The sequence below is a fragment of the Aaosphaeria arxii genome (assembly GCF_010015735.1).
Source record: "Aaosphaeria arxii CBS 175.79 unplaced genomic scaffold BU24scaffold_3, whole genome shotgun sequence".
NCBI lineage: Eukaryota > Fungi > Ascomycota > Dothideomycetes > Pleosporales > Aaosphaeria > Aaosphaeria arxii.
This window is the reverse complement of record NW_022983476.1, coordinates 2552696-2580391: the sequence shown is the minus strand read 5'-3', so window position 1 is coordinate 2580391 and position 27696 is coordinate 2552696. Positions and strand designations below refer to the sequence as shown.

The 27696-nt window shown below is 50.9% G+C and overlaps 10 protein-coding genes across 10 annotated transcripts; 5 read left to right on the top strand and 5 right to left on the bottom strand.

Annotated features, from left to right (window-relative positions):
• Nucleotides 1-197: 197 nt before the first annotated feature.
• On the top strand, nucleotides 198-1384 carry BU24DRAFT_334331 (uncharacterized protein; the record flags this gene model as incomplete). The annotated part of the gene is made up of 2 exons (XM_033523057.1): nucleotides 198-1058; nucleotides 1118-1384. Coding segments are annotated over 2 exons (1128 nt in total), but the record flags the coding sequence as incomplete, so codon positions are not given.
• BU24DRAFT_478909 (uncharacterized protein) lies at nucleotides 1385-2778 on the top strand (the record flags this gene model as incomplete). Its single annotated transcript, XM_033533053.1, has 3 exons — nucleotides 1385-1491; nucleotides 1560-2036; nucleotides 2092-2778. The coding sequence occupies 3 exons, from the start codon at nucleotides 1385-1387 to the stop codon at nucleotides 2765-2767; spliced, it is 1260 nt and encodes a 419-aa protein (XP_033386093.1). The 3' UTR covers nucleotides 2768-2778.
• Nucleotides 2779-5915: 3137 nt separating this feature from the next.
• BU24DRAFT_460761 (arrestin) lies at nucleotides 5916-7631 on the top strand (the record flags this gene model as incomplete). Its single annotated transcript, XM_033531839.1, has 2 exons — nucleotides 5916-6168; nucleotides 6247-7631. The coding sequence occupies 2 exons, from the start codon at nucleotides 5916-5918 to the stop codon at nucleotides 7629-7631; spliced, it is 1638 nt and encodes a 545-aa protein (XP_033386092.1).
• A 245-nt stretch (nucleotides 7632-7876) lies between these two features.
• Nucleotides 7877-10954, bottom strand: BU24DRAFT_420797 (uncharacterized protein). Its single transcript, XM_033527566.1, has one exon. It carries the CDS (start codon nucleotides 10782-10784, stop codon nucleotides 8115-8117), a length of 2670 nt encoding a protein of 889 aa, XP_033386091.1. The 5' UTR covers nucleotides 10785-10954; the 3' UTR covers nucleotides 7877-8114.
• A 1732-nt stretch (nucleotides 10955-12686) lies between these two features.
• On the bottom strand, nucleotides 12687-13480 carry BU24DRAFT_157744 (uncharacterized protein). The gene is made up of 4 exons (XM_033521342.1): nucleotides 13125-13480; nucleotides 13033-13072; nucleotides 12924-12979; nucleotides 12687-12862 (listed from the first exon to the last, which is right to left on the bottom strand). Exons 1-4 carry the CDS (start codon nucleotides 13379-13381, stop codon nucleotides 12829-12831), a joined length of 387 nt encoding a protein of 128 aa, XP_033386090.1. The 5' UTR covers nucleotides 13382-13480; the 3' UTR covers nucleotides 12687-12828.
• A 1-nt stretch (nucleotide 13481) lies between these two features.
• BU24DRAFT_157658 (uncharacterized protein) lies at nucleotides 13482-14024 on the top strand. The gene has a single exon (XM_033521341.1). It carries the CDS (start codon nucleotides 13562-13564, stop codon nucleotides 13871-13873), a length of 312 nt encoding a protein of 103 aa, XP_033386089.1. The 5' UTR covers nucleotides 13482-13561; the 3' UTR covers nucleotides 13874-14024.
• Nucleotides 14025-17200: 3176 nt separating this feature from the next.
• BU24DRAFT_432370 (nucleotide-diphospho-sugar transferase) lies at nucleotides 17201-20830 on the bottom strand (the record flags this gene model as incomplete). The annotated part of the gene is made up of 6 exons (XM_033529919.1): nucleotides 17201-17272; nucleotides 17328-18059; nucleotides 18108-18832; nucleotide 19050; nucleotides 19450-20414; nucleotides 20503-20830. 6 exons carry the CDS (start codon nucleotides 20828-20830, stop codon nucleotides 17201-17203), a joined length of 2823 nt encoding a protein of 940 aa, XP_033386088.1.
• Nucleotides 20831-21364: 534 nt separating this feature from the next.
• Nucleotides 21365-24289, top strand: BU24DRAFT_449354 (uncharacterized protein). The gene is made up of 3 exons (XM_033530939.1): nucleotides 21365-21732; nucleotides 21939-23304; nucleotides 23361-24289. Exons 1-3 carry the CDS (start codon nucleotides 21390-21392, stop codon nucleotides 24079-24081), a joined length of 2430 nt encoding a protein of 809 aa, XP_033386087.1. The 5' UTR covers nucleotides 21365-21389; the 3' UTR covers nucleotides 24082-24289.
• Nucleotides 24290-24862: 573 nt separating this feature from the next.
• BU24DRAFT_460754 (uncharacterized protein) lies at nucleotides 24863-25338 on the bottom strand (the record flags this gene model as incomplete). Its single annotated transcript, XM_033531838.1, has 2 exons — nucleotides 24863-25237; nucleotides 25297-25338. The coding sequence occupies 2 exons, from the start codon at nucleotides 25336-25338 to the stop codon at nucleotides 24863-24865; spliced, it is 417 nt and encodes a 138-aa protein (XP_033386086.1).
• A 101-nt stretch (nucleotides 25339-25439) lies between these two features.
• BU24DRAFT_157614 (uncharacterized protein) lies at nucleotides 25440-27547 on the bottom strand. Its single transcript, XM_033521340.1, has one exon. It carries the CDS (start codon nucleotides 27408-27410, stop codon nucleotides 25542-25544), a length of 1869 nt encoding a protein of 622 aa, XP_033386085.1. The 5' UTR covers nucleotides 27411-27547; the 3' UTR covers nucleotides 25440-25541.
• Between the last annotated feature and the right edge of the window lie 149 nt (nucleotides 27548-27696).

The window sequence follows — 27696 nt, the reverse complement described above, 5'->3', positions numbered from 1 at the left end:
TCAGGCCGAAGCCCGACTACCCTCCATACAAGAACCTCAAGATACAGCTAAGTAGGATGAAACCCTCATATTGTATTTGGTAAGGAGTCGGTTGGATTCAATAGATACTCACCATGTGTAGTGCCCCCAGCAACGATCAAGATGTATCGAGAAACATGCATCAACATCCGACAAGTACAACTCCCTTACATGGACATTCTTCTGTCCGTCGACATGATCATGGTGATCAGGATGACGCATTCATCATCGACATGGAACCCGCCACGTCTCCCAAAACCTCCAAAATCGAAAAGATTAAGTCCGGCTGGTGTAGAGTAAGAAGAAAATCGGTACCAGGATACCCGAGCTCGATACGGAAGCATCCGGTCGCAGAGATCAAACCAGCGCGGATAGGCCGGGGCATATGGTACGATCAATTGCTCGTTGACCGCTCCCTGCGAACAATGGCTGCTCTCATGACGCTCTTCGCGATTGTGATGCTCATTATCGTGGGCGTGAACATGAAGGCGTTCCAACAGCGCGTGAATCGATACTCGTCTTCGATAGGCAGCAATAGTAAGAATTGCAAGCATATCGCGCGTATGAACACAGCGCTTTTGTTCCTTATCAACGTCGCCGCGACCATGATCCTTGGAATGTCTAACACCTATCAGCAGCTCATCACTTCCCTGAAGATCGACGACCTAGAGCATATGCTGCAGAAATTCGGCGACTCGCGTGTAGGAACAAATTCCCCTTTAAACATCAATCACAAGGTTCAGGGGAAGAAGCGGTCGTGGGTGGCTTGGACATTCTTGATTGTGACTTCACTGCCCGTCCACTTCCTCGCCAACTCTCTGATCGGTCCGTCAATCGTCATGCAACCGCCTAGTAATGTTCAATTGAACGAAATGACAATGAATGCGAGCATGCCCAGGCGAGAGGATTTGATCTACTCGGATTCTTTCTTGTGCTGGAGCGCGTTCCGGACAGGCACTGCTCATTTCGGGAAGAAGGTCATGAACCTTGATACGCCTGGTGACGTTTTTTCTGTAGCTACCCACATTCGCGAGGGCATGGTATGTATTGAAGATATCGATGCCTATTATGTTAGTAGAAGTCCTAATGGTTCTATCAGACATACGGCAAGTTCATTATAAATTACCAGAAAGATGTGTGCACAGGCTTTATAGGAACCGCGGTTGATGTAGACGCGCTGGAGGAAGTTGAGCATTACAACGACTATTCATTTCTCCGATACGGTGTTGAGTTTAACCCTGAGTGTAATATGTCAGCAGCGGTCTATTGCTCTGTCCACGAGCCGAAACCGATAGCGTGCCGCCTGAATGTCCGAATGAATGCAGCGTTCGTGCTTCTGGGTTGCTTGACCTCGAAGGCCATCTACATGATCGCTGTCAATTTGATTGCGAGGGGAAGTGTGAAGCGGCAGCTGTTGACTTACGGAGATGTAATTGTGGCTTCAGCTTCTGATCCAGAGTTGCGCATTCAAGGGTGTGTAGTGGCCCCAATGTTGAGGATAAAGGTGCTTTGTAACACGTATGCATGCTAATGTCCGACAGAGAATGTATGGTCAATTCCAATGACAGTTTTCGACGCTCGGTCTCACATGCCTGCCACAAACACTGTACTGATAAAGAAGAGTCGAAGACAGGAGACGAACTGAAGCACTGTCAGAGATGCAAGAAATGGAACTCTGTCAACAACTTCTCGAACCAAATCCAACCAACCGTCGCCACCAAGCTCAAGAAAGCCCTCATCTCGAATCTCGGCAATACTGCTCTTATTCAGATGTTGCTACTTATGTTCTGCAGTCTTGTGCTTGTCACCGCAAGTATCATTACTGCAGTGCATTTCAGGTCACAATACCAGTCCAACCAATTCATGTGTGCGACAGATCCCTTGCGGACCGATTGCGAGTTGTCCGGAGTGGATCATTTCTCCAAGTTGTCAGGCGGTTTTGGAGGATTCAACAAGTCAATGGAGATATTTGCGTTACCACCCAATGGACTGACCAATGAGCTTATCTCATTCTGCATGTGAGTCGTCGACCGCACCATCAAGTCCACTATATTGCACACTGATAACATTGAGATCCAACGGCGCGCAATTCATCTACTCCCTACTGCACCTCATGATGATATACAACATCACGCTCGTCTACCAAGAGCGTGATTGGGGCCAACTCGAACATTTCCGCCACCGCATCCGCTGCACCATCGTCAAAGGTGAGGGCTTTTCGCAAAACTACCTCCTTCAACTCCCCAAGAAGATCCTCTTTCCCGTCATGGCCTACAGTGTTTTGACGCACTGGATGCTGGGAGAGGCGCTACAGGCGCAGGAAACGATCTGGTTGGAAGACAGTAAAGGCCCCAACGTTTTAAGCTCAAGATATAGCATCATGTTTGCTGCGTACCCTTTGTGGTGTGCGACAGCACTGATAATTCTGATGACGGGAGTATGTTGGTGGACCTTTACATATAAGAGGGAGGGATTCATTCCGCAGATGTTTGGGAGTATCAGGACGCTTTGTGCAGCGACAACCGAGTTGAACGACTTCCCTTCGAATGGGATCATGTGGGGAGATTTGGGGATGGGAACGCAGTTTCGACATGCGGGTCTGTCGTCGGAAGGAGTGAATAGCATTGTTCCTAATGAGCTATATGCTGGTGGAAAGTCAATTGGAGAAGAGAATGATTGTGATGGTTATAGCAGGGAGGTACATGGTACTGTAAAAAGGACAGCATTTGATAGTCGATATCCTGATTGATGCAGGGGGAGGATCATTCAGAAGAGGAAAATGTATAATAGAGAACCAAATTGTTGAACAGAAGGAATCCGCTCCTAAGTCCAGGCCAACAGATATTGCTGCAAATGTGAAAGTGGCTCCATGAGTTTCGACCAGAGACACTGCAGATGACGAAACTTTCACGGCCTATGCTCTGACAGCCTGGGAACAGGTCACTGACATTTCATAAGTTCACTTCGTCCTTTGGGCTTGAGGAGTCATAACACTGCAAAGCCAAATCGGTAGTACCGAAAACATGACAACGAAAGGAATGGTTGCAATTGAGAAATTGAAAACTTAGTCCACTGGCCTCAGCCGGAGATACTGTCGGCGACGAAACTTCTCCAACGCATAACCGTTCTGTCAGCCTAGGCACAATTGCTTCACAACAACATTCCTGCAGACTATCACATTCGCCGGGGCATTGTTCATTCGGTCCTTCGGGCTTGGGGAGTCATTATGCGATTTTTTGAAGCTAACTTTGTGGTACCGAAAACATGATGACTCGTGGCCCCGAATACAGTCAAGTGAAGCATAGTTGCATCCTAACTATGAAAGCCATGATAACGGCAAACTCGTTGTCATATCACTTACCAACAGAAGTCACTTATCTCACTAACCTGTCAGACTAGTATAACATTTGCAATTGCAATTTCCATACAAAGTCGCCTTTCTCCGTCGCCTTTCGGCAATAACGTTAAGAGTCAGTCACTATGAAGTTTTGGCAGATGATAGAACGGCTCTGATTGGCTGTTCGAGTTCCCCGACGGAGAACGCATAACGACAGCAGGTGGGAAACGCGATGTGTGTGTGGATATGTTTATTGGGGATGTTTCTGACGACAATTATGGTCGTGCAGACATTATATTGAATTTGGTAAGATTTGAGCGCTCGTATTTGACCTGATCTGCAATTCTATGCGATGTGGAGGGAATCTCTTCGGCGCAATAAGTCTTACTTTTGTCTGGGGGAAATGTTTCCGGGGTTTGACACCCTCATAGACAATAAGAAAGAGAGCATACGTGGAATTATACTGTCAATATCACCATTCGGAGTACTCTACGGAGTATCAAGCATTTCTGCGGAGTACAAGCCTGGAGAAACCCAGCCATCGGAGCAGCATTCGCAAATAGGGAATCACAATCGCAGTCAGTTCTACGCCGGAAAAGGCGCCGGACTAATACAACCGACGCCTTGACATTGGGTCCATCCCTAAAAAAACCCAACTGGACCACGCCCTTCGCAAACTTGACGCAGGTAGCCTTGCGCCCTACCAAAAAGTACGAGTACACACGAAAGGAAATCACATGCGAACAGTCAGCAATCCTTTTGGGCGCTGAGCGAAGCGATATCGCAGCACAACGCAGCAGCGCGTACCTAACCATAGGCTATGTGGTGGATGGCTGCATTCGTCACAGCTTCGCCTATTGGCACCCTTTTTGATAGGCAATTTCGAGAACAATGATTCCATCTATTTTCATCCCGAGCGAAACGTGGTCAAGGGCAATGATGAACTATGGTACCCACACCCATGTAGGTGGAACCCCAGCTACAAAATTTTCCCACTGGGGTCCGTCTGGAGACGTCGAAGATTCAGAACCAACATCGCAACACCATTCACAGGACATTCGAGATGAGCTTGGAGCGGATGTCTGCTCTGCCGTCTATCGAAGATCCACTTTCAAGTGCGCCTCGATATTGGAAAGGAAATATTCAACTTACACGGCATAGCGAGATGGAGGAGAAAATTTCAGAAACAAATGGTGACATTAGGAATCCACATGGCGGCGTGGGAGAGCGTGTATACTTAACGTACAGGTACTCATTCATCCTCGACTTACCATACACGATTGAGGTCAAGATTAGCTTGGGACCGCCAAGACGGACGCGAAATCGTGTGATGGCTCTGGAATGTCTAGATCGCCGAGATGTGGGCACGTTGAGACACGCAGGGCGCGTCGCCGTGTATTCTTAACGTACACTGTCGAAAACGTGCCCCCTTGGAATATAGCGGGTCCGATTGAGCCTCAACTTACCATAAGGGTTCTGCGGCAATTGGGAAAATAGAAGGCAAGAAAACAGGTTCGCGCGGACAATTGAACTAAGCAAAGAGGATGCAGGCTACGATGAGACAATGGCGTATTCCTTTCTCGTCGTTCTCCGGGAACCTTAGATTCTCTCGGTTCGAATCGAGGTAACTATGCGAGTGAGTACTGTACTGAGGCACAGCTGAACGTATGTACCTGTCATTCACCCGTCAATATTGTTCAGGTAGGAGTCATGGAAGTTAGTTCACTTGTTAGTTATTCTGATTTCTCAGCGACGAAATGGCAGAACAAAGCGAAGTTGGGAACAGCTTTTGGTTTAGCGGTGAAGGAAGCCGTCTTCATGATTGGCCAGATGAGGGAGTATATGGGCGGTACATTCTGACATCTCACGCCCTGCGCTCAGCATCAGTCTTGTCATTTCCCGACCGAGTGGGGTTATGGCATTGGCATTGGCATGAGTGGCATACACTGTACTATGGAATGACAGGCCCCTGGGTATTCACCATCCAGTCCAAGTACTCCGTTAACTGTTTAGACACCCCCATTCAAGCATAGTCCCCATCCCACCTCGATCGGTATGGGATGGATCAACAATGGCCTACCCTCCTCCACAGGCGGGAACTAGCATTCACACACCCAAACTTACGACGTGCATTCGTCGTCCACATGCACCTCCTGTAGCTCCTGTAGCTCTGTTGTAGGCTGTAGTTATGCAGTCCTGCACCTCCTGCACCTCCTCTCATGCCGCCCTCCACCACCAACTACTGAGACTAGGATCTCCTTCATGGAGGGGATGACTCAAATCCATATTTTGCATCATCTGCTCCCGGCCATCTGTTTCTTGTCTATATAGCTAATCTACTCCCCACATTCCAGGCACCCTTTATTCTACATCTCAGACCTACTTTAGACAACACCTGGGCCCTGATCCATACTTCGTCTCTCCAGACTGACGGGTCTCTCCTTTCTCCGCATTCATTCATCACCTCGCCACCCAACTGTTGTTATCATAACACAAGCTCTCTTTGTCCCCTACTCTACCCTCAGCTTCGCCAGCGTTAAAGGCGCAATCCGCTGTCATCATGCCCTCACCTTCTAGCGCGTCCATGTCCTCGCACTACAATTCCATGCAGGTGTTTGGTACCCAGATCAGTCACAAGCTCGCTACCGTCAGCAACTATGGCAAACCTAGTGTTGATATCATCCTGAATAACAGCCATGGCACCCACGGCGAGTATGTCACGAGCTACTCGACCATGGACACCATTGAGGGGACCGTCTCCATCAAGGCCGATAAGGATACCCGTTTTGAGGAGCTCGAGATATCTTTCATAGGTAAGTTGGCATATACCGATGAACTACTTGTTTGCATCCTTGCATATGCATAGGTAACATCCACTAACACCTTTCCAGGCCACAGCACAGCATTCGTCGACAGACTGACAGCAACACCCTCCGTGACCGGTCGCACTGAAGCAACCCACCGCTTCCTGACCCTCAAGCAGCCCATCGACGAAGCAGATCTACCATGTCCACGCAAACTGATTGCCGGAAAGACATACGAGTTCCCATTCGCCTTCACTGTTCCACAGCATCTTCTTCCTCGAGCATGCGAACATCAAGTATCCAACGACCATGTCCGCGCCAGCCACTTGATGCTCCCACCTAGCATGGGAGATCCAGATCTCGCTGGTTTCGGCGGCTCACTGCTCGATGACCTTGCCCCTGACATGGCGAGAGTCACCTATTCCGTCAAGGCGCGCCTCACCCACCTCCGAGAAGCAGACAACACCATCTCGACCCTCGTCTCCAAGATGAAAAAGGTCCGCGTCAAGCCCGTCTACGAAGAGCAGCCTCCCCTCAATATCCACAGCTCCGACTCCCAGTACCGCCTGCGCGAGGAGAAGAAGATCAAGAAAGGCCTCTTCAAAGGCAAACTCGGCACTCTCGTCGCCGAATGCGCACAACCACGAGCCCTCGTCATCCCAGGGGCCCGAACCGTGTGCGAGAAGCCCATCAGCACTGTCGCGAAGCTGCACCTGCGATTTGACCCAGCCGACGAAGACGCAACAGCAGCACCCCCTCGCCTTGGATCCGTCACTTCGAAGCTCAAGGTCCAGACGTACTACGCCTCCGCGCCGCGACGCACTTTCCCGTCACGCGACACCATCGGCTTCGACCTCACGCAAGGCGTTTACGTTGCCAATGTCCCCCTTTCTACCCTCTGCATCGGCTCCGCACAATGGAAAAAGCAATCTCCATCCGCCAACCCGCCGTCCCCCGCCAACGCTCTTGACCGCCGCGACTCCGACGACTCAGGGATCTCCGACTGCTCGGCCCTCAGCAGCACCTCTTCTCATAACAAGGTGTCCGACATCCCACAACCCAGCAAATCCTACCGCGGCGGCTCCTTCTACACCGCAACCATCATCGTGCCCCTCACGTGCCCAGACAACAAAAACCTACTCCCGACTTTCCACGGCTGCATCATCTCCCGCGTCTACGCGCTCTCGCTGCACATATCCGCCTCCAATGCGTCGGCCCTGCACCTCAAGGTGCCGATACAGGTCGCGGCCGAGGGGAGCGATACCGGGAATGCGAATGCGATGGCCAGGAGCGTCGAGGATGCGTCGGCGAGGGACGTGGATCATATGTTTGTGCCGAGGAGGGTGGCGCCCCCGTCGATGCAGACAACAAGGACGAACAGTGTCGCTACGACTGATGTGGGCGAGGATTTGCCGCCGCAGTATGGGGAGTTTGCGAGTGGGTTTGGGGCGAGGGCTATGGTTGTGGCGTGAGTGAGTGTCTGATGCTTAGGCGGTTTTCTGTTTTGATACCCTCTTCTTTTACGCTTCGGACGCTACAAAAGGTTATTGCTGGGATGTTCTGTCCGCGGGTTTGTTTCTTTTGGTTTTTTCCTAGTATACAAAATTGTTCTCGACGTTCGTCACTTTGGAAGGATTTCTTTCACGACATGTTCTTGTTCAAAGTCCGTTTTCGTAACTTGGTTTCTGGTCATGTCTTGCATTTCATTTTCGATATCAAAGGAATTTTCATCAGCCTGATACCCCCCATTTATACATACATACATAAGTTGTACATATCAACGGGAAACATGTATGATAAAAACCATTTTAACACCTATCCTATCGTGTCCATTGACTTCGTATCTTTTACATAACTAACAGCAAAATAATACAAAACAATCACTGCTACATACATTTCAACCTTTACCCAAAAAGAGACCCGTGACCATCAATCATAGCTATGAAGCCGATTGATCACACCAAATTCTCAACGACGATCCAAACCCCCTCGCCACAATCCCTCTCCCCCTCTCTCTCCTTCCCCTTCCCCTTCCCCTTCCCCTTCCTCTTCTTCTCCATGGCCTTAAGCTCCCTCTTCACCTCCCTCCTCTTCTTCTTGATCTCCTTCTTCTGTGCCTTATACGCCCCCCATGCCTCCCTCTTCGCCGCCTTAGCGTCCACTTTCTTCTCCTTTGACTTCAGAGCCTGATCTCGGATCTCCTTCTTGACGCTGCGGTACTTCTTCTTCGCAGATTTGGACTGCTTCCTGAGTTCCTTCAACTTGGCGCGGCGGTCCTTCTTCACGGCGTATGAACGGCGCTCGGCGTCAGTGGCGGAAGCTCTGGACGGGAGTTCGTCGTCGGAATCGTCTTCCGAGTCGGAGTCGTCCGAGGACAGGGAGGAGAGTGAGGAAGTGTCCGAATCTGAGTCGGAGTCGTTGTCAAATTCGAGGCTTGTCTTAGATTTGTCGGTTGTTGGCAATGTATCGTTGTTCTTGTCTCCGATAATGGGCGTCTTTTCCTCTGTGACTGTCCTGCTGGCGGGAGTGGTAGACCCCACGTTCGCTGTCTGGACGATGCGATGGACGCCATTTTCCTGTCGACCACCACCAGTAACGTTCGTCTCGACGCCTCCAGTTTGATTCACGACCGTCGTGGTCGTCGTAGCATTCGCCCCATTCCCAGTACTGACGGACACCCTCGATGTTGACGGCTCGACGCCGACACTCATGTTCCTGGTAAATGCCTGCGCCTGCCTCTCGACATCCGCGCCCCATGCCTCGGCCCTCTTGCCGAACTGCTCTCCCCAGCCGCCCATCCTCTTGCCGAACTCTTCGCCCCATTTTCCGATGCTGGCGCCCCAGGCCGCCATGTCGTTGTTCGCTGAGGAAGACGGTCCTGGTGCCCAGCCTGGTGTCCAGGGTGGGCCATGATGCTGACGATGCGGTGGGAAGGGTACGGGGGGCCAGCCTGGTCCGTGGTGTGGACCATGGTGAGGGTGGTGATGTCGGGGACCCCAGAATCCGCCTGGAGGCCCTTGCCAGCCACCCCTACCGCCGCGATGCCAGCTTCCAAATGGCGGTGGTGGCGGCGGTGGTTGTGGGACACCTGGGACGGGAGGAACGGGGGGGACAAATGGAAAGGCACCTGGAATTCGTTGAGATTGCGGATGAGGTTGTTGCTCTGGGGGAAGGGAATGTGGTGGATCTGAGGGCTCTTCGTGGTGCTCGGCGGACCTGACTTTCTCGTTGGCGTTGTCAATGTTCGCGTCGTGGTACTGGGGTACGGATTGAGAACTGGAATATGAAGAGCGCTCCCGATTCCGTAGATTTAGGCCCATCTCCCTCAGATAAACGGCCTGTGTGCTAGGTTCCGGCACATTGGTCTCTATAGCTTCAACGTACGGATACAAAGCTCCGGCGCGTAGGGGTACAGCAGTGCTGCTATCATTTGCACTCGCAATGACTGCCGCTCGTTGGCCCCTATCCTCGGGGACATTGAGCGTAGAGACGAGCGATGATAGCGATCTAAGGGATACGCGGAGACCTCTCGGGGCGAAGAAGGCTTCATTTGCCGCTTGGATGTAGTCGTGTACGATGGATGATGATCCTCGTTCGTCCTGATCTAGTGCCACGAGCGGCGAGTCTATCAGTTGCTGTAGTGTGCTGCCTGAAGCGAGGCAGAGTGCGTTCAGTCCGTCGAGGAACTCTGCAAATTCGGATGGACGAATGTCGTGGGAGTGCAATGCTTTCGAGTATGCGCGAAGGAATTGGATGGGCTCCGAGGTGCTGCTGCTGCTGCTACTATCGTTTGCAGAGTTGATGGCTTCTGTGGATCTGGCTTCTGGCCATTGTCCAGGGATTTGATGGGAGCTCTGGCGTCGACAACGATTTGACCGGCTGTTTCTTCGCTCTTCACGTCGGGCACGACGAGCGGCTTTTCCTGAATTCTGGCATTCGGTAGATCGAGAGGTGGTGGGGATGCCGTTGACATGTGGAATAGCGACGCAGCGAGTGAGTCGTGGAGCGTATTGAGCATCTGCAGCTGGTTCGTGTTTCGTGAATTCCAGTGCTCTCATAAGTAGAGCAGAAGTCGGATCTGTTGGAGCTGGTGCAGCACCAGGAATGAAAGGCGGTGGTGTAGTAGGATTGGTGCTGGACTGTACTCTACCCACTGGAATCTGACTGTTGTCGCTCACAACTTGCTGAACCGGTATCGACATTCCAAGGCCATCACCATTTCTCCTGTTCTCTGGCTCAAACTCATACGCATTTGGTTCCTGCAGGATGGATGAATGCGATCGATGTGGCGATATGCTAGGTTGCTGCTGCGTATTCCGGTCATCGCCGATGACCATGCGATGGACTTCCAAGTTGTTTGGATCTACAGGAGGGATACCAGCTCGTGCATCTCGAAGCGCCTCCTGTTGCGCCTCGTCATAAGACGGTGGCAAGTCGTCGTACTGTGGGCCTCCGGGACTGTGTATGGGTGTTGGCTCAAACTCGTCGAACTCGGGATCAGAATCAGCGCCATCTGGGAAAGTCGTAGAGCGTGGTGTGAAGGGGCGCGAACTGTTGGCGCTCGCATTTGAGGAGCCTGGCGGAGGTTGCACGGTGAGGTTGGGATTGCTGGCTCTATTCGCCATTTTGGGCAGATAGTGGTGTTGACAGGGAGGTTAGTGATGGTATGATGTTCGTAGATTTTGCTACTGGAAACAACGAAACATAAATAAGAAAGGTTGGAAGTTATCAATTAATATCTGAGCGAAATAACTGATGTACGATTATCAAGGTAGTATACCTAGATGGCACGAATAGTGCGACGTCAGACCGTACAAACGCCCATAGATATATTCAGTCAACCAGATGCCATAGCTCTAGGTAGCTCCAGCCCACCGGGAGACGACCGTCACGTTGCATGCAGTATTGATGGCTGCCTGAGAGCAACTTACCAATGGACGTCGATGAACCGCGCGTCTTACGCAATTCAGGTGCGACGACTGCTCAGACTTCGGGGCTTCGCATAACACCGTGCCGACTTGAGGCTGTGGCCGCCCCAGCTTTCACCGCCACACATAGTACAACATTGAACAGACTATGATATCGCAAGTCATACCTCAAGTAGTTCGCAATCGAACTATCATTACTCTGGATAGTGAACACCGTAGATTTGTGATAGCCTAAGATGAGCCTACAGTGTGAAGTTCCTCTAGGTGAATCAATGGAAAGGGTCATGGATGCGGGGTACGAAGTTCTAGGTGGATGATGGTGGCGTAAGGTGTCATACCACCAACCGTCATTATTGCACATTCTCGATATCGCCGATACTAATACGATAAACGAAGACGAACGAGGATGAACGAGAAAGCACGTGTATTTTGGATAGTGTTTATCCCTATTTTATGCTAATGTCCCCCACTTATCTCCCTCTGGAGCTTCTACATAGTAGATCACTACAAGCCTTGTTACATTCTTTTATTTGTCCACATCTTCATCTTGCATCGATAGAGGTTATGTCTTCGTGATGTGATCAATCACACCTTGTCAGCGTCGTTGATACCGCCGTTAGTGATGATGTAGGTCGCCTCCTTTTCTGGCATGTCTACAAAACAGCATTAGGTTTTGTCGTCTACACAGTTCCTAGATCACATACCTGGTGAATCCTGGATCTTTGCAACCCGTTCCTCACCTCGGCCCTTTCGCAGCAGAATGCGCGTGGCCGAAGCATGCGCGAGGATGTGACCACCAACTGGCTTTCGGCCATCTGCTCCAGCAAAGAGCGCACTGGCGCCGGGATCGCTCTGGACCTGGTTGGTCATGAGTACGGCAATATTGAACTCTGTCATGAAATGTCAGCCTGTTCAATTGGTGTCAACTGATACGAAATCTTACCTTCAGCAACATGAGTCAATTTGGAAAGAAATTGGTTCAACTTTTGCTGGCGCTCATTTAGTTCTCCCCGGCCAACATAGTCGACACGGAACAAGGCCATGATGCTGTCAATGATCAAAAGTCTATATTCGTTGTTGATGAAAAACTCGGCGACCTTGTTGAGCAGCTCTAGTTGATGCTCTGAGTTGACGGCGCGAGCATAAGTGATGTTGTCCTGGGCTGGAACGACTCAGCAATGTATTCGTGGTGAATGTGGTCATAGATCGTACCTGTCTCTGGATCCACACCAAAACGCTCGGCAATCTGCGCAATCCTTTCTGGTCTGAAAGTGCCTTCGGTATCTGAAAAAAGTATCAGTAGTTTCACCACGGACGACGGAAATCCGACGAACCAATGTAGGCTACCTTCCCTTCAGCACCTCCAAGATCCTTAGGCAACTGGGCTATGACCGACATCGTATGGGACAACTGCGTCTTGCCGCAACGAAACTCCCCGAAGACCTCGCTGATGCTCATGGTCTGGAAGCCTCTTCGTAGGATTAGCTGTGTCCAGCAACACCAAGCATATACACGTACCCGCCCAGAATGGCATCGAACTGTTTGCTCCCTGTAGATATCTTCGTCACCCTCTTCCGCTGTTGACCAAGCTCGTGGGCAGTCTGAAATCCCCCACCGGAGGGCTAGGAAACGAGCATCAGCCGGAAGTTCTATTGGAGGTAGTCTTTTCGGGAATATACCTGACACTTTGCAATTGCATCCTTGACCTTGTCAACCTTGATCTCGCTGAAGCCCTTGATTTTCAGAAGAGTCCTCCTCGTCGCGGAGTGCACAGCCTAGTTCGGTATCAGTTGGCACTTCGACTTGTCCATCATTCACATTTTTTGGATCACTCACGGCGATCGTGTAGTAGCCATTGGCCTTGAGCTTCGCGATATCGACGGCACCGATGCCTGTGAGTAGATCGTTAGCTAGAAGGCGGTGGCGAAGGAACACTGATACGAGCCGTGGGCCTGAATGGTGTCAATGTCGACGATGAAGCTGTCCTATTCATTGTCAGCGTATACACGAGATGATCTGGGCGGATGTGATCCATACATCGTTGCCTGAGGCGTCACTGGCGACGGAAGATGGTGCCATGTCTGAATACGCACGATCAAAGAGGGCGCAATTGGAGGCTCGAAGTAGGAACCAAAGTGATTGAGTATTGGGTGAGAGTGTAAGATTGAAAATAAATTAAAGAGAAGATGTGTGCGCGTGCAGGATAGTGGTGGTTCTGAGGTAGGAAAGGGCGGACCCTTCGATGCTGTGAGTCGGCAGGATAGGAAGGAACGCGCTGTGGATGACCACCTCATAAGACGAGCATCGTCCACCAGCACGACCACCTCGAATGAACGGCTTTGGCATGCCGAGAGAACGAATATTCAGCCCGTCAATATTCAATGCACTGATTTGAGATCATGAAGTAATACCATGCTCCAATAGGATCACAAGTGTATTAGACACCATAGCCATGCTAAGTATAGAGTAAGGAAATGCAGGGTTGCAAGACAAAGTTGATAAATAAGAACACACAAAAGCAAGAGGGCAAAAGCCACGCAGATGCCATGCATACTCAGTGCCGACAAACAGACGCACACAGCATCTTCCTTGACCACATGAAGTCCACTTCTCCTCTCCAAAAGCCCCTCATCCCAATCCCTCCAAGTTCAACCGTTCCACCGACCACCGAACCACAGCCGCCTTCCGTGTCCATTGAAGCACGCCAAAGCCCTTCTCCTTCCTTAAGTAGACCTATTCAGACCGATCTCTCGCGCAAAGAGGACCAATCTAGATACACGAAGTAGAATAAAGGACGTTGTCAAGTTCAATATGAAGAATCTTTTCCGCCAAGCCGTCTCAAAAGTCATGATTGATTGATGGTGTGCTGTAAGGGATATAAAAGTTGGGTATCAGCGTAGGATTCGTGAATACTTTTTAAAAGCTAGTAACTCGTCATTGCGTAAGTTTGCCGGTGTCGAGAATGGGCAGCATAACTGGCAGAGGGCGCCAGATTAACGATCGTGGGGGAAAGCATCCAAAGCAAAAAACAGGAAATCCAGAACAGTAGTGGGTATATCCACCTGGTCGTCACAACGAAGCGATTCGAATGGATGTGACAGACTTAGTTCGCTATTCAAAACTATGCGACGGCCGTAGTAGGGGCGGGAGCCTGAACAGCGGCGGGAACGGGAGCAGCAGCAGCGGCCGCAGGAGCAGCGGCAGCAGCATTGTCTCCGTTGACCTCAGTCTGGGTGCAGTCACGAGAGATGTGACCTGTCTCTCCGCATCGGTAGCAGGTCTTGCCTGCAGTGTTGAGGGGTCCTCCATTGGGAGCAGTGCAATCCCGGGAGATGTGTCCTAATATCTGATTAGTTTTCTCTCCTACAATAATTCATTCATACAACGTACCCAGCTTGCCACAGGCGTAGCACTTCATGGCCTGAGCCTGGCAATCCCTAGCAAAGTGGTTTGGTCCACCGCACTTGTAGCAAGTGGCAGGACGGGGTCCACCAGCAAAGCCACCCCTGAAGCCTCCGTATCCTCCACGAGGAGCACCACGGCCCATTCCTGGAGCACCGGGGTTGGGGCAGTTGCGAGCCAAATGGCCAGTCAGGCCGCAACTGTAGCAGCGACCGCTGGTTCCAGCGCCGCTAAGGCGAAGAGTTGGGCAGTCAGCCTGGACATGGCCGAGACCCTGGCAGTGATAGCACTGCTTGGCTATCCGTTGGTCAGTGACATGTTTCCCCAATGTTGTGAGCCGATATAGGTTCGAGACGGCAGAATCCTATTCGTGACGAGGTCCGAACGTATCAGAAGGAAGAGAAAAATATGAGGACATACTCTCGGTAGTACGCGGGTGAGGGCATCCGTTCGACTCGTGGCCTGGCTGCTTGCCTACGTACTATTAGCAATCGTGCATTTCACGGAAGAGTGGTTTAGACTTACAGTTGTAGCAAAGCCTCTCGGAAGACGAGCACACCTCTGGGAATAAAGTGTAAGTCCCATGTCACCTAATGGTATCCCCATTTATAGGATGCGAAGGCACTCACCAGCGTAGTGGCCGACGTTTCCGCACTTGAAGCAAGCACGGCGAGAAAGAGAAGACATATTGTATGATTCCTCCGCGTAGATCTACAGTTACGAATGGTTAGTAATGCGCGAGAAGAAAAATTGAAGGCGTTTGGATCGATCCAGCGGGGAAGTGCGCTCCGTGAATGCGCTCGAAAGCGGGGCAGTAGGTATATCGCCTACTCGGTCGGGGGAATGGAAGATGAGTAGGAAGCTCGTTGGAAATGAATGAGGCGCTGTAGCAGCTTCTTTCTCCTGGCGTCTTCTCTTCCTGAGTGTGAGGGTGCCGGTTGGTCGAAGAGGTCGATCGAGGTTTTCGAGTCCGCTTTGAAGAACGGATGATGCGCTAGAACAGAAGAAAAGAGAATGCGACGAGCGCAACGAAGCAATGGCGTGGCGGGAAAGGGTGGCAATATGAGGTGAAGATATGTCTGACCTACTTTCAAAGACTCCAATCCTTCCCTCAGCGACACAGCAGCGACCTTCCTCCTTCGAAAGTTGGGGTTGACGAGAAGATTATGGGGGGTTGTAGTAGAAGTAGAAGCAAACGAAGTTGCGCAGGCGTTGGGCACAGTATGTATTAGGTAGGCGCAGGTAGGGAACTCGGACTCGATAGGTTTGGCGAAGAGGCCTGTGCCCTCTGTCACCAGTGCCCTCCTTCGGCAGAGAAACGCTTCGCTAGTTACAAACTCAGGTTAGTTACCAGCAGTAGTGACGCGCAAATTTGGCACTGGGGGCTTTTATGGCCCGAGGTCGACCAGGCCTAGAGGTCGAATAACAATAATTAACCAAAATACACGCAAATCATAGGTAGAGAGTCCCGGGTCTACTGTGTGTATTCAAAGTCTTGCCACGTTGGACGATAATGGCTATATCATAGGAGATCTCCTATGTCTTCCCCTACTATCCAAGTATGTCCTACGACGAGGTTTGTTCGACAGCAATACTGATCCTTTCCTATCTGCTATGTTTTCCTATGCCCCTCGTGTTATCTCCGTGGTCTGTTTGGCTGAGGAGGACAATCTCTACGACTGAGCGTTGCCTCTTTTATCGCTCTCCGCCCGAACCGCCCGCACTCGCACGCACGCACACACAAACCACCCCCAATCGCGAGCAATACACATACACACACACACAAAGTCGACCTTCCTAGGCATGCAATGGGATAGGGGTGTGCCCCGCGTGATGACACAATTTCGCACAGGGTAGTGATCTCCTTGGAGGGATTCAACCATGCCAATATAAGGAGACACGGGCCAGTCCCGGCCAGTGTGGGGATTCGAGGTACTTTTGTGAACTCTGAAATTCTCGCAAAATCCTTTCCGTGATACTCGCTCCGTGTGTTTGCTTTTCCATCTCCTCATGCATGCTCACATCCATACGGCACATTGGTGGATGCTGTCGGTCCCGAACACTGTATGCCAATGGTGGCAATCATAACTGCAAGAATACGAGTTAGTAATGAAGCATTGGGAAGGTCCCTAAGCTACCAGCGACACACGCTGGAGATTGCATCGCCAGAAGTCTGCGATGTCCGGAATCATGACATGTCAGGTGGAGCTTATCCACAGCCAAAGAAAGCCAGGACAGGTCTACTCCTGCACGCTTGGCCGAAGCCAGCAGCCGTAGGCGGTTAGCATATCCGCATCCTGCAAGGTAGGCAATTTTGCCATTTGAAAACTTCAAAGGCGAACACACGCATACCCGACTCCCAGATAGTATCCTCGTATCTAGAGAAAAAGAGTTCGGCGCTTCGATTCCTGGCTTGGCAGAGCGTGAAGGATGGTCCAGCCCGTATTGGATGTGACTGCGGCACCAGCACGCACGTGCTGCAGCGGCTGGGTTCCTGCATGAGAATAAGACGTTAAATTCCCGGTCGAGTATTGTGTGACAATGACCGGGTGATATCATGAATGGCCCAACATGCACGGGATGGAGTCGGAGCCGACTATGTCTGGTCACGGGGTTAACTCTATGTTCATTTGGCCATTCTATTTGGCAATGCTACTTGGATTCTTTTTGACATGGAACTCGTTTCTTTTTTGCAATTAATATGCGGAGCCCTACTCCTCCTTCTCAATGACTGCCGGAGCCTTGATCGTGCGGTTCTTGAGGAATTCAAGACCTTCTCCGCCCTGTTTGTAGTGTGGTTAGTTGGTGATGCGCGAAGTGTAGACCGGGGAAACTTACGTAGGAAATCAATGGTGACACTTCAACACCCTCGTCGTTCTCACTGACAACGACGGCGCCCGCTGCCTGCACCCATTTGGCACCCTGGGTCATGATGTCCTTCTTGCTGGTGTCCGGGTCGTCTTCGCCGGTGCCACGGGCGTTCTTCAATGGAGAAAACTCGTCCTCACGCTTGACCTCCATGCAGGCAAACTTCTCGAGCTCCAAGAATGGGAAGCAGTCGAAAACGAATTGCTCCAGCTTGATGCCGTTAGGCTTCTCGGGCTTCACGGTTTCGCCAGTCTCAGTGTTGACGTAAGGAATCTTCTTGCGTGCAACGTGGTGAGGGAGCTTCTTTGCCCATTCGGGGATGCTCTCTAGGAAGCCAAATGAGTAATAATGGTTGACGATGTTGGCAGCGCGGAATTTCAAGAGTTCGGAGTCCTTGGGGTCCTTGGCCTCTGCGTCTTCACTGCTGATCTCAGAGTATTCGACGACATCAGGGCGTCCATTCTTCTGCAGGATGAGGCCAACTGATTCCTTAGCGTTTCGCTTTCGCACAACCTTGGTGGCAATGTCGACCTTCTTAGATGCTGCAAATCCGATAAAAGCTGGGTCGGCAACCTTGACGAGGCAGTTGTCGACGCAGTATGCGTGGATGTGCTCGATGCCACGCTTGCGCATGTTCTCGACGACGCCGGACTGGACGAGAGCTTGGTAGAGACCGCCATTACCATCGGGAGCAACAGCAACCTGTAATCGTTAGTGTGTGCTATCATAGTATCGTAGGTGTCAACTTGCCTTGGCCTTGCTCTCAAGCAAGATCTTGCCCTCGTTGGAGATGCATGGAAGTACGCCTTGCTCAAAGACGGTGACGTTCTCCTTGTTCAAGCCGAAGAAGTTGTTCTCCTGGAAGAACCGTTCTGTCGGTCCGCGCGTAGGTCCGCTAGTCATGACGTACCAAGGGATAGTGACGCTCTCCTTTCCATGCTTCTTCTTTGCCAGCTGCTCCGCTCTGGCGATCCTCTCGCCCTGAAGCTGGAACAATGACTTCTTGCTTGGTAGACCAATGTCAAAGCATCCCTTGGGTGCGGAGCTGCCCAATCGTGTACCCTGGCCACCGGCCATAAGCACCACCGCCACCTTGTTCTCAGCAATCAGCTCCAAACCGCTATCATACCAGCTCGAGAGGTCTTCGGCCTTTGAGTCGAGTACGGAGGAGGTGGCATTGGAAGGGAGGGGCTCGATTTTCGACTCTGTGGACTCGGTCTGAGGGGGGTGTAGCGCCTTGTTAGTGATCTCATTGATGTAGTCGGGGTCGAACTTGGAGAGCTGCTCGAAGATGCCGGCCTTCTCGGCGGTGGAGAGTTTATCGTAAAAGGCAAAGACCTGCTCCTGGCCGGCCTTCTCATATTTGGATCGGAGCTCCTTGAGCTGTTCCTCGGTGGGCTCCTTTGCGGGAGCACCCTGCTCACCGCCAGTGAGGTGCAACGCCTCGAGAGCGCTGTTGATGGTATCTTTGACGGCTTCCATGTTGGCGCGGGGTAAGGTGGATATCAAGTAAGGTGGGAACACAGAAATTCGGTACAGGGAATCGTAGCGTAGTAAATGCGATGAAGACGGAGAGTGAATGGAAAGACAGAGATTTCAGCCCTTCATATAGTTTTGAGCTATGTTTGAAGTTTGTTCAGGAGCTCAGCTCTGCTGGCTGTGCTTGTGTTGGCCAGTCCATTAGAGCCACACGCTGCCCCACCGTGTTCTCCTCAACGTGCTCATCCAATGACGCACGGTTGCCGCCTGTGCACCCAAAGGTGTCAGCGGCGGCGAATCCCACCTAAAAATAGGCGTCGGAGAGATTATTGGCATTTGACTGCGGCAATACGGAGTTCTGTGTAATGTTCTTGTTGCATTTCGATGTACTATGAGCATGTATCTAAAGTAGAAAGGCCCAGAAGGTACTTCAATGTTCTGAACGCCAGAAGAAGACACAGGTAGCCAACGGAGAACGCGATGCGAAGAAACTATCGACAACCGCCACTCCATCAATGCAGAAAATTGACCCCAGCAGTTGGTGGTCGTAAAAACGCTTATAATGATAATCTAATACGGAACAGTGAAATTCTCTCTATGCGTGTCCATTCACTTTCGCCCCATTGACCTGTGCATCCGCAGGCTCCTGCTCGGGGGCTTTGAGTGACATGACTGGTGCTGGGTTAAGAATTCTCGCGGCATCGATCAAACGAGCATTGGGGTTGAGCTCAAGACCAAAGCCTGGCTTGTCGAGATCAGATACATCGAGATAGCCCTTAACGGGAATGGGCTCGTTCAAGAACATGTCACCGAACACTGGCAGCACCGACTTGCCATCTGGAGAGTTGGCGAGATACTCTTGGAACGGCGAGTTGGCCTGGCTGACCACGAAATGGTATGAGTATGGGCCGCTGGCGTGAGGGACAACGGGTATGTCGTATGCTGCAGCCATGGCAGAGACCTTGAGGAGCTCAGTCAAACCGCCAACCCACATGACATCGGGCTGCAGGATATCCAAATTGCGGCCCTCGATCAATTTCCTGAACCCATATCTCGAGTACTCGTGCTCGCCTGTGGTGAACTTCATTCTTGGGTGTGCTCGCTTGAGGAGCTCGAAGCCATCGGTGTCATCGGGGGACAAGCACTCCTCCCACCAGTTGAGGTTGAGGTGTTCGGTAGCCTTGACCACTTCAATTGTATACGGAACGTTCAAGCTCATGTAACAATCGACCATAAGAGGGAAATCAGGTCCGACGCTTTCGCGGTGCTTTGTGAGGAACTCGACGTTCTTCTTCAAGCCCTCTACACCCTCTCCAGGTCCATATGGAAGCGGCACCTTAGCGCCGAAAAAGCCCATCTCCTTTGCAGCTGCAGGCTCCGGGCCAGTGCAGTAGAAGTTAAGCCTCTCACGTGTGGCTCCTCCAATCATTTTGTATACTGGTTCATTTCGGATCTTGCCTAGGAGATCCCAAATAGCAAGATCAATAACGGAGATGACAGCGACTGGGAGACCTTTGCGGCCGTAGAACATGGATGCTCGATACATCTGCTCGAACATGTGATTTGTGTCTCTTGGGTCTATGGTTTTGTTAGCACGTGGCTCATTGGGTACACCAATACAAAATATTGTCATTTTCAATGAACAACAAAAACCGAAAACACATACCTTTGCCAATAAGGAACCGCTCGAAATGCTCAGCTACCAACCAACATGCTGGTGGTCCACCGAAACCAGTAGCGAATCCCTTGGTGCCATCTGTAGCCTCCAACTCAACGCAGAACGAGCCAAGGACATTGATGCCCCAGCTCAGCCTCGACTTCCTGTACTGCTCGTACTGTGACATAGGAGTGGAAATCTTGCTATCCACCAGCCAGTGACCTCCATCTACATTGTGGTAGTCTCCACCTGAGCCGACACCCTGGGTGATGAAGGTGCGGACATGCTTGATGGTAGGAAAGCCGCGTACAGCGCTGGGACTCTCTGTGGCAGGCATGACGTGGGACACTTCGCAAGGGAAGAAGGATGAGAGGGGTAATGAGAAATTTGGGGGGGTTGAGACACGAAGGGCCTAAGAGCGCGGAATGTCCAATATATAGGTCGCCATCATGTGGGATTTCTTTTGTTTCCTCGCGGTAAATGTTCCGTTGCAAACTAGACGTACACCTTCGGTAGATCTCGCTGCGATGCTTCTACCGAAACAACAGGCCATATTGAGCTGGACCAGCTAAGAAACGCTGAAGTGGAGACTGGACCGTATTGCGTATAGAACAGTGCTCGTGATAGATCCGCTGGAGCATCGGAAGAACAATTTAGTTTGACCGGTAGTTGTAGGGAGGTTTGTCATTCCGCGGGGGGTATTGATTGATGATCATAAGCAACCTCAGCCAATCGATCCATCCCATTCGGAACACAATACAAGAAGATCCGGGGAAAAAGACGCTACACCTAAACAGCCCCACCGACGGCGGGCACGCGCGGGGATACACCTCGGGTCATGCTCTCCCGACTGAATGCTCGACAGCCGCCCTCCCTTTCCCTTTTCTTTTGTCACCATGGATCTGTCCACGTCCAGCAACGGCGTACAGCCGTATGTCAGTCCAGATTCCAATTCGAAGCTATCTCAACATTCTCCTGCTGCCGACGAGGATCATGACAATTGGAGCGGTGGCGAGGCTTCCAGTGCCGATGAGGCGAATAGGAGCCAGAGCGGCGCCTCCAAGCGCAAACGTCCGCTGTCCGTGTCTTGCGAGACGTGCAAGCAGCGCAAGGTCAAATGCGATCGCGGTCATCCCAGCTGTGGATGGTGTCTGAAAAACCATTCGACATGTACTTACCTGCCACGAAAGAAGCCTGGTTTGCGCGCAGGCTATGGGCGTGAGCTGGAGGCTCGACTGGGTGAGTCAAAAAATTCCCTTCCGATGGCTGCGACGGATGAGCATGTTTTACATACGTGTCATGCAACTCTTCGACATCAGACGAGCATACTTCTAGGTTGACGCGTGAAAAAAATTCGTTCAGAGCTTCAGACAGTTTGTTTCGGTCCCATGAATCGCGTCGTATTGCGGATTGTGGGGAAGACGATCGCTAACAAGAACGCTCAGATACACTTGAAACCCTCATTCGCTCTCAGCAGAACCAGATCAACCAGTTGTCTAACAACCAGGTCGCACCTTCCAATACATCGCCGCAGGATAGTGGTCCCTTCCGGACACCACCCATCATCCCGCACATTCCGCGACCAGAGACTGCGCTCTTTATCCAGAAACCCGCGAGCTTCTCCTCTCAAACTTCCCTTACGCCTAGCTTCGTCGGCGGAATACAGGATGCCAGACAGTCTGCCCCTTTGCAGTCAGGTCAAAATGGGTACCATGCACCTTCAGAAGATGTTCAATCTTCAATTGGCCAAATTCCACGAGAGCCCTACGGTTCGTCCGTGTCGAATGCTTTCAACAACGATCGATTCAATGCGCCAATCTCTTCTTCCCTCGCCCAAGTACCCATTGCGCAGCCTGACACCGACTTCCCACCATATGATCTACTTTATGGATTGGTAGATTTGTTCTTCAAACACGTCTATCCATGGTGTCCCATTCTGCATCGGCAATCCACTCTAAATTCTCTATTCGGCGATTCAACACTAGACGAAGCAGACAAAATCATCCTACACGCGATCGTAGCAACCACCCTGAAGTTCTCGACCGACCAGCGCCTGACAAATGAGAAGAGGGCCGTATATCATCAGAGGTCCAAGGAGAAAGTACTTCTGTACGGCATCGAGAACAGCTCGGTGAAGTCCCTACAAGCTCTTGTCATCCTTTCGCTGGATGTCGTAGGGTGCTCCAATGGGCCCCCCGGATGGAACCTGCTCGCGCTCATCACGCGATCAGTCGTTCAACTGGGACTTTCAATGGAAACCTATTCACCTATGGTGGCACCGCAGTTCGCATCGATCTATACCCTGCGCGCCATCGTCCTTCCCGAACCCAAGGATTGGATCGAGGAGGAAAGTAGGCGTCGCTTGTTCTGGATGATCTACGTTCTCGATCGCTATGCCACAGTCGCGACGGCCTTCGAGTTCGCCCTTCACGAGAAGGAGATTGACCGCCGACTGCCTTGCCGCGACGACCTCTTCACACGCAATGTGCCTGTTGAAACTAGGTGGTTCCATACGTCCGGTCGATCGGACTATTCCATGAACAGACCGGAGAACCTCGGCTCATTCTCCTACTATGTCGAGATACTTGGAATACTTTCGCGCATTCACAAGTTTCTCAAGAAGCCTGTCGATATTACCTCATTGTCGGACGTGGAAAAATGGCAGGGCGAATATCGCGAACTGGACAATGCGCTTGAGCAGTGGAAATACAACCTGCCAACTGAATACGGGAATTCTGCCCGTATCTTCTCGGGCCCCGGGGTAAAGAATCTCAACAGTGGTCTGGTGATGTTACATGCTTCTTTCCACACGTAAGTTGTCGGCTTTTCGACCATTTACCCACAGTGGTTGCTAATAATAATTCAAGTACTGTGATCCGCTTGCATTCATCCGCGGCATACCCGACTCACCGATCACCGATCTTCACGCCCTCCTTTAGCGCTAGTCAAAGGTGCCTCAACGCCGTGGAGAGCATCACAGCATTGTGCGCATGCATCCAAGAGAACGGACTTTTGACGAAGCTCGGACCGCCATTCGCGTTCTCTCTCTGGGTTGCTGCGCGTGTACTTCTCGTCCACGGGTCCACTATTGACCACCGAGTAGATCAATCTATCAACCTTCTTGTTAGCACACTGCAAGAGTTGGGTCAGTACTGGGAGGTTGCTGCACGATATGCAAGTCTCCTAGCCCGAGTTCTACAAGAGTATCAAGAATCGCAGCGGACGCCTGCGGGAGTCAATGGTGAGCGTGTCACGCCATCAACGGTGAAGATTCTGGCAGACATGCGTCGGTGTGCATTCGACCTCGACTTCCTCATATCGAGACAGCCGAAGCCGAACTCAACTACGCGGACTGCCTCTGTGACGCCGGCCAGGACGCCGGGGCCAAACGAGCTGGAGTATCTTGACGTGTTCGGGTTTTTCAACATGCCCGCGCTACCTGTCTCTTTAGATGGAGGCGCGTCTTATGGCAATAGTACTGCGGATGGAACGGTACAGTTGCAAGACGGCGTGCCTGGCAACGAGTTCAACATCACCAACTACATGGTCGACGCAAGTTCGGATTGGTTCATGAAGAACCCTTCCTAAAGTGAGGTGCTTGTCTTCGAGACTACCGTATCCTGACCGTCTTTGTTGACTTCCCTGCGCCTTCCTTTTCCTTCTTCTCTATATTCTTATAGATACCCCGTTTCGATCATTGATGCCAGTATCCTCGGTGATCTGCAGCTCGACCATGCTAGTACAAAAAAGAACACAATACTATCAGTTCAAGCTATCAGAACATGCTTGGTTATCCACTATGATGTTTTCGCACTGCACAGTAGTTTACAAATGCACAGAGATTTACTGATGAAACGTGCAAATAGCGTGCATTGTAGGCACCAAATTGGATTGGTGGTCTAGCTGAGACACAACCAGTAGCCGTGATGTCCAATGCTCATCCTGCTTCTCTGGCTGAATCCGGAAAGAAGTCGCCGTCACTGATGATGATCTGGGCGGGAAAATACTACCACGACATTGCACAGCTTGGACAAGGACTAAATACCTCGGCTTGCGGCGTTTCACATGGCTATACGTACTGTTCTGGTATTCACTCAATGTTGAGTAGGGACAAAGTGCCTGGTATACCAGTGGCTCAAGAGAGTTTGGGAGAAGATTTAACAGCATAGCTATACGAGGCAAGTCTCATATACTGATTTCATAGAAGTTAAAACCAAGGGTGAAGCTTCTAGAACTACATTGTACAGTCATAGACGAAGCGTGCCTCAATTCTCTTCTTCTCCTTAGTAATGATAACCCGGCGGACAAGTCGTCGAAGCCCGTCTGCTTCAACAAGACCCCAAACCTGCCTCACAACCCAACTATCATCTCAACTCTCCACAGTAATGAAGATAAATGCATGATGCTGCGCTCCACTATCCCATCCCTTCTTCAAGAACGGTTCATCAAGTTCCTCTAATTCCAGCCATTCCGCCTTTCCTCTAACAGCACCGAAAAGCCAATCCGAGTGGTCTCTGAATTGGTTGTCCGCGCAGTGGTACTCCGAAGTTCCTTTCAGCCCGGAGGCAGTCTGTGAGCATACGATGTGCTGCACCTTTTCCTTTGAGGAGTTTGGAGGGAGGGGAGGGTCTTCGTGCTGTGTGATTTGGAGTCGAATGGTCGCTAGGGCGATGCTTTTGCGAATGAAGTAACCGATCCCTTGAAGTGATAGGAGGGGCTCGGGGCTGTCGGAGTCTTGTCTGTTCTGTAGATTATTTTAGGGAGGGATTATTGGGGTCGTATGCGGAAGATGGTGTCACTTACCAGTGTCCAAGTTCCAGCGTAATTGATATTCGGTGCTGCCATAATGACTCCGGTTGCAAATCAACACAGTAGGTTGTTTTAGAACGACTGAAGTTGGACGAAACGAGGCTTCTGGATGATAAGATGAAAATCTAGTAATCTCGAGAAAACTATTGAACTTGCATCGTTTCCATCTGAGAACGGAGGATATGTGAGATTTTAAGGGTCTAGGCTGTACACGTGATTGCAAATCCTGTTGAACTTGTTCATGGTAATATTGGTACATGCAAGCCCCCTTCGACTAGGTCAAACCAAAGCCCGAGGTAACCGTGGTCCCGTGCTGCTCTGACAAGGCTTACGAAATCTTGAAGCTTTTGTGCGTAGTCTGGATTGGCAGACACAGGTGCAACATAGGACACTATCCGATCATTCAAGTAGCCAGTCTCCAAAGCACTTACTAGGAGAGGGAGTCCAATAGCCAAGCCATCGGTAGTATCTGTGACCTGTTGAGTGAAGCACTCAAGCTCGACCATGATCAGGAGTGCTAGGCGGGACGCATATTCGTCCTCAACTCCGAGCGGATATTTCAGCCGATGAATGATGAGAAGTGTAGCTAAACGATATACGCGTGCTTGTAATAACATCGCCGACACTTCAGATGGCGTGTATTCGGTGAAAAAGGTCAAGGGCGGAGAAGGCTCCCATTGACGCACCTTCTCTTCGAGGGCATCTAATGAACTGCTGTCTGGACTGGAACGAAGGCTGGGCGTTGTGGCTCCAGCCGATACAATACTTCTTCGACCTGTAATCTTAGCTGCATAGCTTATCTTACAAATATCGTATTGGAAATGCAGAAGTTCTACGCAGAGGCCCGCTGTCCGGTCCACGGTTGTTGATTTGTATCTTGGAATTTGTACGACAGGAATGTCTCTCCTCACGAGTGACTCGACTGTGTCGACGACTATTGGGGTGATGGTGATAGGGTTCATTGATGATTCAAGCAGCAGCGAAGCATACCATTCGCGGACTGACAGCAATGACCGACGAACGATAGCGTGAGCGGATGTACCGAAGGCGACAACGTGGTGAACCAACAGTATCTGGCCAAGGAAGACTATAGCTGCAGCGTCAAAGGGGCCTTGAATAGCTGCCTTCTGTAACTGTCTCAGAAAATGTGAGGCGTTCTTGATGTCGGAAGCAGTTATGATCCTGGGTCGATTATTTCTGACATCCCATAGTGCCAATGTAGCATTGTATGCTTCTAGAAAAAATCCATCCGAACCAGTAAACACGGATTTGATGGCATTCACAAAGTCGTCGCAGAAGCTGGGGCCAATCATAAAATGTCGATGAAACAGGTAGAACAAGCCCGAATTTGAGAGAATGTTGTGATAAGTAGAAACCGGCGGTAGCCAGTTTTCCACCAGTAGTGATTGCTGACTTGTTGTGTCCAAACCTGGACATTGCCATGGCCGAATTATATCAATGGCATTCAAGTTGAAGGAGTCCAAAAACCCGACTTCGTTAGGCGCTGGTTCGATAGCAAGCATCTCGCTAATATTATTGATCTCATTGATCTCGTCGATATCACTGGTATTGGTGATCTCATCTGCCTCGTTGGTGGAATCAGTTTCCTGCGATTTGAGACCAGTATTCGTCTCAGAATTGGTGTTACTAGAATTAGTCTGAAGACTTTTGACGCTCTCGTTGCTTTTGTTGATATAGTTCGTCTCATTTATTTCATGACAAGTCCCGCCACCAGTGAGAGTCTGAGTCGCACCGGAGGCGTTGATGGGCGACTCGCTGATTTGGTGAGTCTCATTGCTCCTAGAGCCGTGGCTGCTATGATTCCCGTCGATACGCCCATCAACCATCGCCCCGACAGAACTATCCAAGACGATAAGTCCATTTGATATTGGTCGCCTGCTAGGCTGCTGATTCTTGTCGAAGCTGAGGATTTTGCAAGACCCATATGGTAGCTTTCGAGCGGCGGGCGGCCGACCCATCCGTCGACTACGGCGCAAGAAAGAACATTTTACGGATTGGACCTTGCATTGGCGGCAGCTCCGTTCGTCGGCATCAAAGGAACAGCGCTCTTTCCTACGATGGCATTGGTCACATGCGAATTGAGGCATTGCACCGGAAAGCCAATGATCCCCCCTATTATGAATTTATGGCTTCCGATGGGATCCTAAACTGTGCAGCACTCAACGAAATATCATGCGCGCCTTTCTAGTATGTTTGGTCTGGGGTAAAGAGTGGGTAGTGTACGGTTCATCGTTGAGTAACGACATCAGATTGCGCAGCGTTTGGAAGAGACGCACAATGCGCTAAGCCAAAATGGGATTCAATCAACTCAAAGGCATATCATATAAGCCTCGGTTCTTCATTATTAGGAATAGCAAGATTCGGGGTTGATCA

Excerpts from the sequence above, each read along its gene's own strand:
- BU24DRAFT_420797 (XM_033527566.1), bottom strand. The coding sequence starts at position 10,784 with ATGGCGAATAGAGCCAGCAATCCCAACCTCACCGTGCAACCTCCGCCA.
- BU24DRAFT_157744 (XM_033521342.1), bottom strand. The coding sequence starts at position 13,381 with ATGAGGTGGTCATCCACAGCGCGTTCCTTCCTATCCTGCCGACTCACA. Across the intron at positions 13,073-13,124 it reads GTGACGCCTCAGGCAACGAT|GACAGCTTCATCGTCGACAT; the intron begins GTATGGATCACA and ends GACAATGAATAG. Across the intron at positions 12,863-12,923 it reads ATGGCTACTACACGATCGCC|GCTGTGCACTCCGCGACGAG; the intron begins GTGAGTGATCCA and ends ATACCGAACTAG.
- BU24DRAFT_449354 (XM_033530939.1), top strand. The coding sequence starts at position 21,390 with ATGGATCTGTCCACGTCCAGCAACGGCGTACAGCCGTATGTCAGTCCA. Across the intron at positions 21,733-21,938 it reads TGAGCTGGAGGCTCGACTGG|ATACACTTGAAACCCTCATT; the intron begins GTGAGTCAAAAA and ends AAGAACGCTCAG. Across the intron at positions 23,305-23,360 it reads TTACATGCTTCTTTCCACAC|TACTGTGATCCGCTTGCATT; the intron begins GTAAGTTGTCGG and ends TAATAATTCAAG.
- BU24DRAFT_157658 (XM_033521341.1), top strand. The coding sequence starts at position 13,562 with ATGCAGGGTTGCAAGACAAAGTTGATAAATAAGAACACACAAAAGCAA.
- BU24DRAFT_157614 (XM_033521340.1), bottom strand. The coding sequence starts at position 27,410 with ATGCCTCAATTCGCATGTGACCAATGCCATCGTAGGAAAGAGCGCTGT.